General features: G+C 44.4%; 1 protein-coding gene across 1 annotated transcript in view; it reads right to left on the bottom strand.

The window, feature by feature from the left end:
* Positions 1-14,560, bottom strand: part of MALRD1 (MAM and LDL receptor class A domain containing 1) — a 516,028-nt gene that overhangs the window by 228,415 nt on the left and 273,053 nt on the right. Inside the window, exon 27 of the mRNA XM_059729363.1 lies at positions 6,371-6,528. Within this exon, the coding sequence (XP_059585346.1) occupies positions 6,371-6,528 (158 nt within the window). The remainder of the gene's footprint in view (positions 1-6,370; positions 6,529-14,560) is intronic.

Here is a 14,560-nt window from a genome sequence, read left to right as displayed (position 1 = left end):
AAAAATCCCTATGAAGTGCACTTTTCCATAGGGCCAAAGAGAAGCCAGCTCTTGCTTTTTAAGGCTTTGGGATAGAGTTGAGAGCTATCTAATAAGAATTGTTCAAGTTTAAAAGTTTTTTCTGATACTTTACTGTGTATGGTTTAAGTAGGTTATCTACGTGTTCATTAATGCACTTTGCTAATGTGCATTAAATTTAGTATTTCCACTGTGAGGTACTAGAAAAAAGTGCATTAGCCTATTTTAATAAGCATTAGCAAAAGCACACGAGTTTTATGTGATGCTTTAATGTGCATTAAAATAGGCTAATGGGCCATGTGTAGACAAAACAAGAGATGTGTGCGCACAACACTTTAAAGAGGGCTAAATGCTTTTGCACTGCTTTAATGGTGTTGGTATTTTGCGGTGTACTGAGCATTAATTTCAGCCACTGCAGGAAATTCTACGGCATAATGCACCTTAAATGGCTTGGAGCGCAGAAAACTAAAACTGGCCCTAAAGCCACAGAGCAAAGCACTGGGCTCCATGCAGCTGCACGGCTCTGCAGGAAACCCTGCAGGCAGCCTGGCAGCAGCTCAGGAAAGCAGCTCTGCCCAAGCAAAGCCGTGAGCCTGCTCTTTTTTTTTTCTTCGTTTTTCCCCCTGGAGCTTGCCTGCTTGCTTGAGCTGCATGGGGGCCTGGTGCTTCCTTCCATGGACTACCTGAGCTGGGTGCCTGTGGGCGGGTGCTCCCCAGTGGGGGGGGCTGTCACAGAGGGAAGCACCAGCCCCCCCCCCCCCCCCCCCCCCCCCCCCCAGCCCACGGACCTCTCTGCCCACTGGCAGCTCACCTTCTCTTCCCCACCAGAGAGGCAAGTAAGTCAGCAGGGTGTGTGCACAACATGGAGGTTTAATCAGCCCTAAATTGAAACGGTGTTTTTAAAAACCCATCGCTTCAATTTAGGGCCCCCGTTTCATCTACGTACACCCATGCGCATTAAAGTTCCTGTGTAGACACGCCTAATAACAATGCAAGACTCTCTATAATACAGGAGTCTGTACGGATAGGTATCTTCAGTGGGATTGGGGCCACTGGTAGGTCAATGAAAGAATCTGCTTGTGCTTTTCCTCTTGAAAGCATTGTATGTAATCCAAATGGAATATACATGTAATAAATAGCCAACTGTGCTTCTAGCAACATTTTCCTTATTGTAGTGTAGAATGACAGGCAATCAGTGCTGATATCAGAGTATAAAACACCCATATATATATCATACAATTGCTTATTTTCTTCAGCCAAGGTTAGTCATTATTAGTTAAGGGTACACATTAGCATCAAGCATTTTTAAGGAGCTCATAGTATTTAGGCGCCATAGGATACATCTTTAAATAACCTAAAATGATGACAACGCAATACAAAACAAATTCTGATTTGATGTAACTGTTCACTGTTGTTCTTGGTTTGTTGTAAAGAACAGGATGTTTTCTACTTTTAGCTGTGACTGGATTACCAATGAAGAGTAATTTTTAAAACCTATTAATAGTTAGAACCACCACTCTTCACCTAGCTGTTTGCTTTATGGATTTGATCTCTTTTGGGAAATAGCTATATACATTTCTCTCATGATTCATTAAGCTAAAAATCTAGTTGAAGACTGGTCACCTTTTACTTGTATGTGTTTGGAATAATCCTATAAAAGAAAAGCTCCTAATGACTACCAAAGAGCCCAGTGCTTTGAAATTTCAGATGGATTTAATCTTGATCATGTCTTCCAATGCTAAAGTCCATTGAAGTGTTCTAATTTAAGGCTTTTAAAACTTTCTTGTAATAACTAGGTTATCTGGGAAAGAATTAACAGATTATTTTTAAGGGCAAGAATAACTTAAAATGAAAAGCTAAGACAATAATTACATTAAGAAATCAAGGAGAGATGTTATTAGGAAGTTTCCAAAATAATTTATGTCCTGAATTTTATAAGTATTATAAGACATTACAGAAAGAGGAGGCAACTGGCAGATGTCAAATAAATGGAACAATTGTTTAGGATATATATTTTACTAACTGGTACAACACATGAATCAGAGTTGAAACCTCAATAGTCATGTAGTCCAACCCCTTGCATAAATGCAGCATGAGCTAGTTATAAACCTTCCCAGACATATGCTTATCTACTCTCTTCTTGAAAACCTCAAATGAAGGAGATGCCATGACTTTCCCAGGCAACTTATGCCATTGTTTCACTGTACTCACATACATACAAAAAGGGGAACTTCCTCAAATCAACCTATTGTTAGTACTACATAGGTTCATATTACTAAAGCACTGTCAGTGGCTTATAATGCACACATCTGGAATGTGTGTTTCCATATTCTTTCTACATTTTGTATATAACTGCCATTTCGACTGGAAACTTTCTTTTTTAGTTTTATGTCATTCTTAAACAAAAACCAAACATAATAGCTAAGGTGCAAGGAGAATGTCAGTCTTCACACATCACTAGGTGGCTTTTGCTGAATAGACTTCTGGTTTCATTATGCTTGTGTTATGACACCCCCCCTCCCCCAAATTTGTGAAGACGAATGCTGTTTCTAATACTATATCGTTATATTTTCATTGTGTAGCTGGAAAGAAGAATGCCAACATGGCTAGAATTTTCCATTTTCTCCACCTTCAAACTGGCTAGTAAATGCATTCAATTGATATATGATGTTATCGCATCAAAACTAGACAGTTACAGTAATACACAGTTACACCTGGCCACATGTTCAGGCAATTAATGGTGCACTATAATGTGAAACCAGCCATGGATTTTTTACACAAAAAATGTGTAGCAATTTTTCAGCTGGTTTTCATAGCACATAAAACGAACATGTGGTTTGTTGGACCACACTGGGGGCTCCAGCTGGCTCTGGTACAGTCTGTACCAGTTGTCAATCAGCTGATTGTTGGCTGGATGAGGTACCATACCATGGCTTGAATTGGTCAGCTGATTGTTGGCAGCATCAGGACTGCACTGGGGCTGCCCCATGTGGGCCTAATGTTGCTGAAGATCAGCTGATTGTTACTTTGTAGAAATGACAATGGGGTTTGAGCCCCAATACAGTTCCCTACCAGGGGACAATCAGCTGATTGTAACAGCATGGGAGTTCACTGAGGTTCAAACCCAGGGGTGTCCCTGAAAAGCAATGATGAACTGATTGTTAGCAGCATTGGGCCTACACTAGGCATCCCTGGTACATCCTTGAGGCTGGCTCCTGGGACCAGCTCAGGCTGTTTTAAGCCTTGCTGTGGTCCCTGTAGCCAGCCAAAAATCAACTGATCTTTGGCTGGATCAGGACTGCATCAGGTTTCAAACTGGTCATGGTATGGTCCTTCCAGCTGATTGTCCTTCCAGTTGATTGGTCAGCTGATTGTCAACAGCACTGGGACCACATCAGGAAGCTCTTGTCTGGTCCTGAGGCTGTTGCTGATTAGCTGATTGTTGCCTCACTGGGACTGTACCATGACCTAGGCACCCCCTACAGTGACAAGCTGGAAGTGATTAGAGTCTGATCCCTGCTCCCAAAATTGCACATCCTGTCATGCATGTATCATCAGGCAGGAGGCAAGATTGATGGGATTGAAGATCAGATCTTACTATGCTTTTAAATGAACATCTGTCAATGGCTTAACTGTTCTTCTGACACCAAAAGTATCAAAAATGGTGGGTTGATACATACAGAGGAAAAGACGCATTAAAAGTTATGAAGTCATGGGTAGAGAAAGAGTACAAACAAATGTGACGTTTGGTCTGACATACAGAAAACTAGAACTCTTGGTTCCAAAATGATACCGTTTATTAGACCAACTGGAAAATGGCAAGAAAATTGTCCTTGTCTGCAAGCTTTCGGGTTCAAAGTCTCTTCATTAGGCTGTGGGAAAAGTGTAAATGGTACAAAATGGTAAAAAGAAAATGGCAAGAAAAGGACAATTTTCTTGCCACTTTCCAGCTGGTCTAATAAAAGGTATCATCTTGAAACCAAGAGTTCTAGTATTTTGTACATCTTTTTGTCTCAGACCAACACGGCTACCAAGTACACCCTGAAACATGAAAGATGCCAAATTTGAGCTGATTTTGGATTTTAAACTTCATTGCAGAACAACAAGGAAGTTTTTTGTTTGCTTTTTTTTGTACCTCCCTGCCTGCCATCTGACACCTTCAGGGAAGGAATTCTACCTGATCTACATATCAAAGAGCTACTCAGCACAGCTTACAAAGACACTCATGGACCCAGAGGGACAGCCCTCCATCTTCAGCTCCCTCTGTGCAAAAATGAAGTTTATTTCCTACCTATGGGTACTTTTTACTATCTTGTACCATCTACACTTTTCCTAGAGCCTGACGAAGGGACTTTGATCTCAAAATCTTGCAGAAAAGGACAATTCTCTTGCCATTTTCCAGTTGGTCTAATAAAAGGTATCATTTTGGAACCAAGAGTTCTAGTTTTTTGTATGTCATTTTGTCTCAGACCAACACAGCTACCAAGTACACCACTGAAACAGTTGGTCTGGGGCATTTTATCCTGAAATAAATTGCTGTCATTCAGATGTTCATTTCTCCTGTTCTGGTTCAAGACTCAGACAGGGGCCAGGGAGCCTAGCATTGCCCAAGAAGGGTAGAGATAGCCCAGAGAAGGGCAGAACTTGGGACCAAAGATCCTGGACCCTGAGAAGGGCGGGGATGGACCAGAGGGTCCAGAACCTAAGAAAGGTAGAGATAGTCCAGGGAGGGGTAGAGCATGGGGCTAGAAGGCCCAGGGCCTGAGCAGGGCAAGATAAGGGGATGGAGCCCAGATACCAGGTCTGGAAGAGCAGGCCTTGGCTAAGGGACCAGCTAGAGTAGAGGGGCAGAAGCCGGGAAGGCCAAAGCCCCAACAAGAGAGTAAAGGCCTGAAGTAGCCTGGTGGTTTTGGGGGGACAAGTGTCCCACCTGAATGATGATACATAACACTTGCGAGGCATGGGCACAGCTGTAGAGGACATTTGGAGGCTGTGATTAGACCATAATGCAATGGGTGTCTTGGGGCATGTGACGGATGGGAGAGCCTACCTAACTGGAGGGATTGGCGTTATCAGCACAGTCAGAGAGAGAGAGGGGACTCACTGGCAGGGATAGACCAAGGCTTGCTCTAGGACCTGTGGGCAACCTCCCTTTTCAATCTGTTACTAAGAACAAGATGTGGCAGTCGAGAAGGGAGGGTATGTTAGGGTGCAGACAGATGTTCAGACCCTTGCTCTAACTCATGGTGCTTTACATCTAGTGTAATGAGTTAGGAGTGCTCCAACCCCTGTTCCCCTCTTGGGGCAGGGGGAGGTGAAGGGGGGAGGCAGGAGTTGACCCTGCCTGCAATGGCCCTCCTGGTCAGCAGGAGGGGGCGCTCCAGCAGTCTCCAAGGAGGCTGCCAAACTGTCCCTCTCTCCAGCCCCATCCCCCTTCAGCTCTGGGGCTGTCAGTGGGGAGAGGGGGACAAGGAAGGGGAGGCAGAGAGGGGGAGCAACACTGAGCTGCCAGCTGGGGTTTGCTTCCTGGCTGGAGCTGGGAAGGGGTGGAACACAGCCCCCATGCCTTGCAGTCCCCTGCCCCCCCACCAGCACTGTGGATGCTGCTTTGTCCTGCCTCCCTAAGGTGAGGCTGAGCAAAGCAGAAAGGGGGAATGAACAGCACTGAGCTACCCGTTTTCCTGATCTGAGCTCAAGGGGAAGAGGGGGGAACAGAGCCCCCTCACCTTATGGGCCTGGCTCAGTTCCCCCCCAGTACCCCAGGCAGCAGGTTTTGGTGGAGGGGCAAAAGGTGGGCAGGCAGGCTCTGTTCCACCCCCCCTCACCCCAGCTCCAGTCACGCATCAAACCCCAGCTGGCATCTCAGTGCTGATCTCCCCCTCCCTCCACCCTTCCCCAACGGCTCAGGAGGAACTGGGCTGCATCAGCCCAGCCCACATCATGTGAAAAGCTAACCCTAGGGAACACATGTTCCTTAAGACACTAACACAGAGCGCCTTCACCTAATATCTTATATGAGGAAGGTTAATTTTTTGCACAATCATCCACTTCAAAAGTGCTCTGCAGCCATGCATGTGTGTCACAACACGACTGTACAGTGCTTTCAAGGGCTCAGTTGCATGAAAAATATTACTTGTGTAAGTGCCCTTAGAGACCAAGCTAAGCAGGAACCATTCAGCTGGCCCTGGAACCCGGTCCTATTACAGGGTACATTTACTCTCCAGAAGAACTGGAGAGTAACCCCTTGCTGGCTGATCCAATAGAAGTTATGCTCAGTCATTCTTAGCTTGAATATGTCCACGCACATTGACAGACAGTACAACCATGAAGGAAAAGATGATATAATCACTACCTTAATGAGAACGTGAATATCTCCTGTGGCTTTGGATGACTTGAAGTACCAGAAGCTCATCATACAATCTGACCTTGATTCTTTCCATCGAGAGCTTTTCACGTGGGCTTTTTCTCCTCTTAATCCTATTGGCGTAGCTTCAAGATACAGAAATTGCCCTGAAAGTAAGAGTTATATGACATTAAAATGGTTTTGGACTTTCAGGTTATGTTTCATGGCCCAAACTCAGCAAAACTAAATGCAGAGAGAATTAAACCGTATCACTTAAGAGTTAACAAAGCCCCTTCTTTGGAACTTGCGTCCCCAGAAAGAAGATGAGGACAGCTTAACATTGTCATGAGACTGCCTAGCAAACTGTCTAGTAGGAGTCTCTGAAAAGACATAGTGAACTGACATATTTTTCACCCATGTTGGCTATATCCCCTTTTTCTAACAACACCACCTGCTTTTCAGGCTGTGCTGCCCATTAAATGACAGCATTTCAGATGCCAACTGCAGCACCTTCCCTTTTACCTTCCCTTCCCTTTTTTGGGGCCCTTTCACCAACATAATTAGATGTAGACTCAGATCCATTTCACCCAAGTAGGCATCTAAAAGTAACTTGGGTGGAATTGAGGGGTGCATCCAGACATGTGTAGACATTTGGTTCCCCGGGGACAAGTAGCAGCAGTGCACCTTGCACCACCACTTCTTGTCCCTGGGGAATGTCTGTGCCAGACACTTTGGCATGCAGCAAGTAGCCTCAGGTGGCATAGGGGAGGCTGGGGCCAGCACTGTGCTGGCCCCAGCAGCCTTACCTGGGCTCCTGGGGGCCTCCTGGAGCTGCAGCGTGGCAATCCTGCTGGGTGGAGCCTCACCAGCAGTTGCAACATGGCTCTGAGCAGCCCAGCTCCACTTTTTAGCAATGCATGCTGCCCAAGCATGTGCTGCTCCGTTTTGTTTTTTTTTTTCCATATTTTTTTGACCCCGGATATGCAGGGGCTCAAAAAAAAAAACACACAGAAAAAATCTGGAGCAGCGCACACTTGGGCAGTGTGCCCTTGCAATGAAGAGAACTTTGGACTGTGTGGTACGCGGCACTACAAATGTGTTTGCGCTCATCTGGACATGCCCATGGTGTCTTAAATTAGAAAAAGTGATCCAGAACCACTCCACTCCAGTAGCTACAATCCCTCTTAATTGTCTAATTTCAGTAGGCACCTTCATTTTGTCCAAAAAAGAGAGTTCTTCATACCCAGGCTCAGGTTTCTGTGCAGTCTCCAAAATGATCCAGCTCAAGCATTTAACACTCATTCCTGTGCTCCATTGTGATCAATGTTGGCCAGTGCCTAAGGTCTACCTAGGTTAGGCACAAACAAACCATACCTAACTGACACTGAGAATATTAAGCTGAGCAGAAAATGCAGCTCCCAAGGTCATTCTCATTGGAAAAGATGGGGAAGAAATGTGGTAGTGGTGGTGTGGACCTCTTGCACAATAATCTAGCGGGAAAGTACTTGCCTGGGGTGTAGGAGACACGGGTTAGGTTCTCCTCAGCTGTGGTGATTAAAACCCAACATATCTCCCACCTTCAGAAGTGTAAACCTAACTTCCAGGCTACAGAAAGGTCTGACTGGGGTAGCCTCCATCCCTACTATGCAAACACAAAGGAAAGAGTCATGCAAGTCAAAGAGTGAGCAAGCAAAAGACAATTCTGAATCTGTAAAGCCAGGTGGTGAGGGCTGGTAAAATGAACAAACAGCTCTAGGAACAGAGAATGGTCCTCAGGAGTTTCAACAAGTACGCTGTCCACATCTCATCTGTTCTATAGCCCAGTGGCTTATGCATTCTCCTGAGATGGGGTTTGAATCCCTCATCCCTAAGGCAAATATATCATGCACCACTAGGATGTTATGCACCACCATTTTTACCACTCATTAGTAGCCGAGTACCCTTTGACTGCCTTGGATTCTGAGTTGATGGAGATGCCTGACATGAATCAGGCCCTTAAGTTCTGAAGAGGAGTGTTTCCTGGTCTTGTGTTTGTTTTTGGCTACCTGTCCCCATTCAGCACCTAGGTTCTCTCAGTTTCCCTTTGGAGTCAGCTAACTTTCTTTAAGAAATAAGAGGGTGCCTGTACATGAGCTGGGAGGCTGCTCTAATGTGCTGTAATTATAGATTAATCGAGTCTGCTGGAGCATAGTTATTGCTGCATTCCAGCCAGCCTCTGTGTCTCATGTATCAGCTTCAAAATGGTGGCAGGGGCACTTTAACTAAAGCTGTGGTTTTTGGCATGTGGCTGAAAAATAGAAAAGTATTTTCTATACAAGTCTTCAAGGAGCCATTCCTTACAAGCCCCAGTTCTGGAAGAATTGCATAAGAAACTCTAATAAATATGACGGTAAATTTTCTGTGACAGATGGCACCCAACAAAATAGCAGGTAACATGAGCCCAAAGCTTGTGTGGTAAGAAAATGAGCTAATCAACCCTTAAAACTTCTGCAGAGATGTAGATCTATAGGTATCCATAGCACAGCACATTAGTTCAGCCCATCTGCATTTTCAGCATATGACTATTATCCTGGTTTTTAAATTACTTATTTTGAAAAAGATAGCAAATAAATACACATACTTAAAAAAAACATTTTCAGGAGATGATACCTCATGGGTCCTGCATTTCTTTGCCATGACGAAATTTCATCAAATCATGCAATCACAGAGTGTAATAAATACAGCAAATTTTCAAATAAAATCATTTGTTGGTGTGCAAACAATACAGTGGAGTTCAAATAAATGTAGTCATAGTATAACTAGCACACTTTTGATCAAATTATAAATGCATATTTATTGCATTACATATATAAATTAGGTATAAAAGTCCCTTTCAGTAATGTGGATTTCATCATTTATAACTGACTGCAACTCTTCTCCAGCTCATTTGCCACAATATTATGGTGAAAAAAATTGCTTTCCATCTGAAATCAGGCAGAAAACTGAACAACCAATACCTTCTGCAGAAAAAATGTCTTCTTTTAGGTGGTGCAAAATAACATTTCTTTTTCTAACACATTTAGTATATTGTGTTATCACAACCATTAGCTTAAAAAAAACTTTGTGGCACTGTGAGATCTCACAGAAAGCATGGCATTGTTGCAGTACCAGTGTAGGCTGGGAGAAATAGGCTGGAGTAGGATGGTGGGGTACTCATGGTAATATTAAAATATGCTCCTAATTAGAAAAGTGTCTGTGGAATACCTAACTAACTAACTAACTAACTAAATAAATAAAAAGCAGTGTCATCCTCCACAGAAATGCATTTTCATATTTAGGGACAGATCAACCTACGTAAGTGACAAATTTTATCAGTTTCTATTTGCTTACTGTGTTGTTGGAGATCGTGCATCTAAGGGCTAAGCTTCTCAGACAAACTGTCTGGGGTGAGCACTGTGTCATCAAGCACAATAAGTAGGAACTGGACAACAAATAATAGCTTTTTTTTTTTCAATTGTTAGCCTCTCAAGCACTGGAATTCAATCTCAAAGGGCCTTATGCATTGCACCACCGAATGTTACAATGCCTATCTTTTAAGCACCTGGTCTGCATAATGGAACCCACAGTCGTAAGTCAGATGTCTGAGCTTCCTAAACAATGCACCAAGAATCTGAAGTCACAGTATGGGACTGACAGACATGGCACTCTGAGTAGTCATTAGGGAAACAATAACTGGAAACAGAAGTTGTCCATAGAATGTGATCAGCCATGCCACAATATGTCATGCCACAGCTGATCATGCTCCAAGGACATCTACAGGCACCCTCACTTGGGGTTTTCTCCCCCTTGCAGACGTGCCCTTGTGTTTGGAAGTTTCCTCCCTTCCCTCTTCCAGATACGTGTGCAGGCAAATCACTCTGCATGGGATTTCCCCTATCCCTGTCTGCAAGCACAGAGGGAGTAAACTCCCATAGGGTTTCCCTCTCTGCATCTATAGCCTATGCCCATGCAGAGGGATCCTACTGGCACACACATCACTTCTGCATGGGGGAAGGAAACCCTGCTTGCAGACATATGCCCTGTCAGGGCAAAACAGTGACTTTCTCTGCTTATCCAGACATGTCCCTGAAGATCCCTGGGATGCATCTAGGTCGGCAGGGAAAACACGGCAGGCACTCCCAAGGCTTGAGGGAATTTGCCTGGGAATTCTCAGGGTATGCAAAAACTAAGCTCCTCAAGCCCACAGACCCTGTGCCTCAGGTGGCTGGAGAGGACAGGCACCTTCAGACTGCCCTTACTCTCCTACCCTTAACAAACAGATGTGGGTCACAATAAAGTGGCCCAATGTATTACTATCTTCTGTCATGGCCACAAATTTGAGCATTCATGATTTGACAGAAGGTATGGATCTCTTTTTTGCTTTCACTTTGTACCACCCTAAAATTTTTTATAGTGGCTCAAAGGTGATGTCTGTTTCTACCCACTGAGGCCAGGATGCATCTTAGATATGTCCCGTCAAGAAATCACTTCTTCCTAGGGCTGTGCAAAATAGCACCATTCCACTTCAACGTCTGTTTTAACATTTCAACAGAACAGTGTTTCTTTTAGAGTTTTGTTTAGTTTCGAAAGCACTGTGCCATTTTGTTTCATCAAAACTTTTTTGCTGTTTCAATGCTGCTTTGATGTTTCGTCCACCCAGCTCTGGAAAGATCAGTGCTGCCTCTGGCCCCAGTTCAGCAGCAGCACCAATCTTCCTAGCACCCAACTGGCAGCACCAGCCTTCTGTCATCTGGCAGGCAGATAGGGCCCCCACACTCCTAGGAGGAGTCAGCAGAGCTCTGCAGCCCTCCCAGGATCAGGCACCAGTCTCTGCATGACCTAATATGCCCTGGGCCCTGTACTGGAGCCAGCCCGAGGGGGTGCAGGGCCAGCTCATGTGGGTACCCTCCCCCACCCCAGGATCGAAACACATCAAACCAGCTTTGAAACGAAACACAGGGCAAAATTTCACATGGCCCTACTTCTTCCCCCTCAGAAAGGACTGTGTGGAACTTGGAGCACTTATAGCCTCGCTTTCAAGCTCTGAGTAGGGCTGACTTCTCTTTTAAAGCATGAAGAATGCAGAGTGCACTGTCTTTATGTAAAATATGGATTTAAACAATCAGCTAGTTGTCCAAGCACTCATAGGGCATGCCCACACATGCAAGCACATGTGCTTGCAGCAGCTCAAATAGAAGCGGTGCCGGGGCTTTTTGGCTCAGTGCATGTGTTCAGACATGCACTTTGTTGTGGAGCAAATTGTGCCACCTGGGGCAAAATAATCCTGTGCTCTGCAGGTAAGGCCCCAGTGATCCTGACTGCAGCTACAACTGCTGGTAAGTGCTGGGGGTTTTTTCCTTTGTTTTTTAAATTGAGGATGCTGGGGTAGGAGGGCAGGGAGCGGGGGCCTCAGGAGGCTGGGGGGGATGCGGCCAGGCAGGCCAGGGATCGGGGGGGCTAGGGGGTGGGTGGGGGGTAGGGCCAGGCACTGGGAGGATCGGGGGCGCAGGCAGGGGTGGGAACGGGCAAGGCAGAGCTGGAGGGTGCTGGGGGAGCTGGCAGGGCCAGCAGGGGTCCTCCCTATAGTCCCCTCCCCCCTCCTTCAGCCCCCCCGACCCCTCACTTATGGTACTGGAGCCCTGGTGCTGAAGAAGCTGCTTCAGCACCAGGGCAAGGGGCCAACCATAGAGATGATTTGGCAGCCAGAGCATCTCTGTGGAGGACCCAGCCTCCAGTTGCCTCAGGGCATGGTACAGGACAATGCCCTGCCCCACTTCTTTAAACTTTGGTTTTTTTAGAACCCTGGATATCCAGGGGTCTAATTTTTACCCTGCGCTGCCAACTTGCAGTGCGGGGAACATTTTTTCATTCCCACATGTGCCTCTTGCCCCATCTCAAAGGGGTTTGAGATGGCGCAAAAGGCATGTGCGCGCTTGTCTGGACGCACCCATAAGTGGTTAAACCCATGTTCACCTTCCACCTTAGTCATTGGGGATTCAAGATATTGGAAGACATAATTTTCAATCCTTTTAGGCAGATGTAAGTATTTAACCCTGCATCCTAAACAAGTGTTCTAACCACTACAGTATTGTATACAAGGGAGATGACAGCAGCACCAAAACCTTCACCCAGGTTTTAGAAGAAAGCTATAGTCACCTCTTCATTTTCTGCTGAGCCTGACAAGTTACCTATGCTATAAGAATACCTGCCAGATTGAGCCCCTCAGGGGAGGGAGGGAGAAGCACACAGAGTTTGTTAATCCTGATGAGGTTTAAGTGGGAAATAGGCTTCACCTGTCAAGAATGACGCATGCCTGGAAGCCTAACACCTTAAATACCGAGAGAAACTTCATGTTGAAAACTGAAAACCAACAGACTTTAGGGGCCTCCAGAGTTAGGTGGTACCATAAATTGGTGTTTGGAGGATTGTAAATTGGAACTAAGGCATTGGAATTCTACCTAATCCTCTCTGTGGATCTGGGATTGAGTGATTTCTGAATACTGCACTTATCATACCAGGCAATAAAGCTATAACAGATTGAGCTGAATGCTGCTCTAGCTCACTCATTATCAACACAATTAAATGATACAAACGCAGATTATAAAGCCAAATTCTGTTCTCACTTACAGTATTGTAACCTTATTAAAAAATGTAGGCGTGAAAGATATATTTAACAGTTTCAGATGTAAATGAGCACATGATAATTTCAAGGCTACAGAGTAACTACTGAGGTGTAATCAAGGGCAAAACTTGTCCTATGTTTTGCACTATTTTTATTACTGATGATGCATGAATTAAGAAAAATAGAGCTTACCTTTCAGATTCTAGGGTGAATGTGCAGGGCTAGCAATTTGAACAAGAGCCTTTTTATTTGTATGCCAAGAGAATTTGACATGAATGTCAATGAGACACAACGACCACAGAACCAAACAATAACTTTTAAAACCCCGCATTTAAACCAGAACTGAGCTTTTTAAAAGCCAAAAAAGTGTGCAGCATGTTTTCTGTCCCCTGTATTTCTCTTGCACTGTTTCTTATTTTTGACACCATTAAATGTAAACAGCCTAGACTGCCTAAATTTGGCAATAAGTGTACAAATAAGCTTCAGTGTTTATTTATCCCTACCTATTCCACACACAGGATTATTGCTTATCAAGTTGCCACAGGCTCCTAAGTTCTCCTGTGTATACAATTGTAAATAAACTCTGGCCTTTTAAGATTCAACCATCCTCCTTCCAAAGCCCATCTCCACATAATATATCCTAGTGATTCCCTCTGGCAGCTGCTAAATTCAAACCCTTGGCTTCTGTGAGGAGTGAAAGATTTGAATTTCAAGCTCCTGCACTGTACAGTGGAAATTTCAAATACAAGAGTGAACTTAAAATGCTGAAAGATATAGGAAAAGAATAGGAACCTGGATGCTCTGGGACAAAGGAAGAACGTTTTATGGAAAATGGTGAGAGCTGTAGCCACTCCAGCTACTTCCAATGAAGTGAGTATACAGGCTACTTTTGTAAAATGATTGACCTTTGTAGTTGGGACTCGGTCCTAGCAAATCACTTGGGTCACTTATTTCCTGAAACATCCAGCTCATCTCTCTCTAGGACATACTCTCTAGGTACAATTTAGCAGTTAGATAGAAAAATATTTTTCTAGGCACAAGGGCATTTTGCTCCATTTGGGTATCAATGAGTGCCTTACTATAATTTTGAAAAAGTCTGCCTCACTGAATTACCAGTGACATTTAATAAAACTAAGGTCACAGAGCTGATGCCTCAGGCAGCTGGAAAGCACAGGCACCTTTAGACTGCCCATGCTCTCCTGCTATAAACAAACAGATATGGGCCACCGTAAACTGATTTGAGGTTTTTTAGTGCAACAAAAAGTATAGACCCACAGGGGGAAAAAATCAGAGATCTGAATGATTGAGAGTGATCTTATCCCGTGGTTGTCAAACTCCCAGACTGCTGATTATGCTGCTATGCTACATTAAGGTTCTGCTTGATTCTGGCTTTCACTTTTGTAAAAGGTGTGTTTTAGTCATATAGTTGAAAAGAAAAACTGCTGGAAATCATTTAAATTGTTCTGTTTTTTCTGAGTATCAGAGATAGACAACAGAATGATTTTTTTTTAACAAGCTTCAGATTATGTAATACTTCAGACTTCACCAGATGCTTACTA

This window comes from Alligator mississippiensis, chromosome 5, assembly GCF_030867095.1.
Source record: "Alligator mississippiensis isolate rAllMis1 chromosome 5, rAllMis1, whole genome shotgun sequence".
Classification (NCBI taxonomy): Eukaryota; Metazoa; Chordata; order Crocodylia; family Alligatoridae; genus Alligator; species Alligator mississippiensis.
This window is presented reverse-complemented; position numbering and strand designations above follow the sequence as displayed.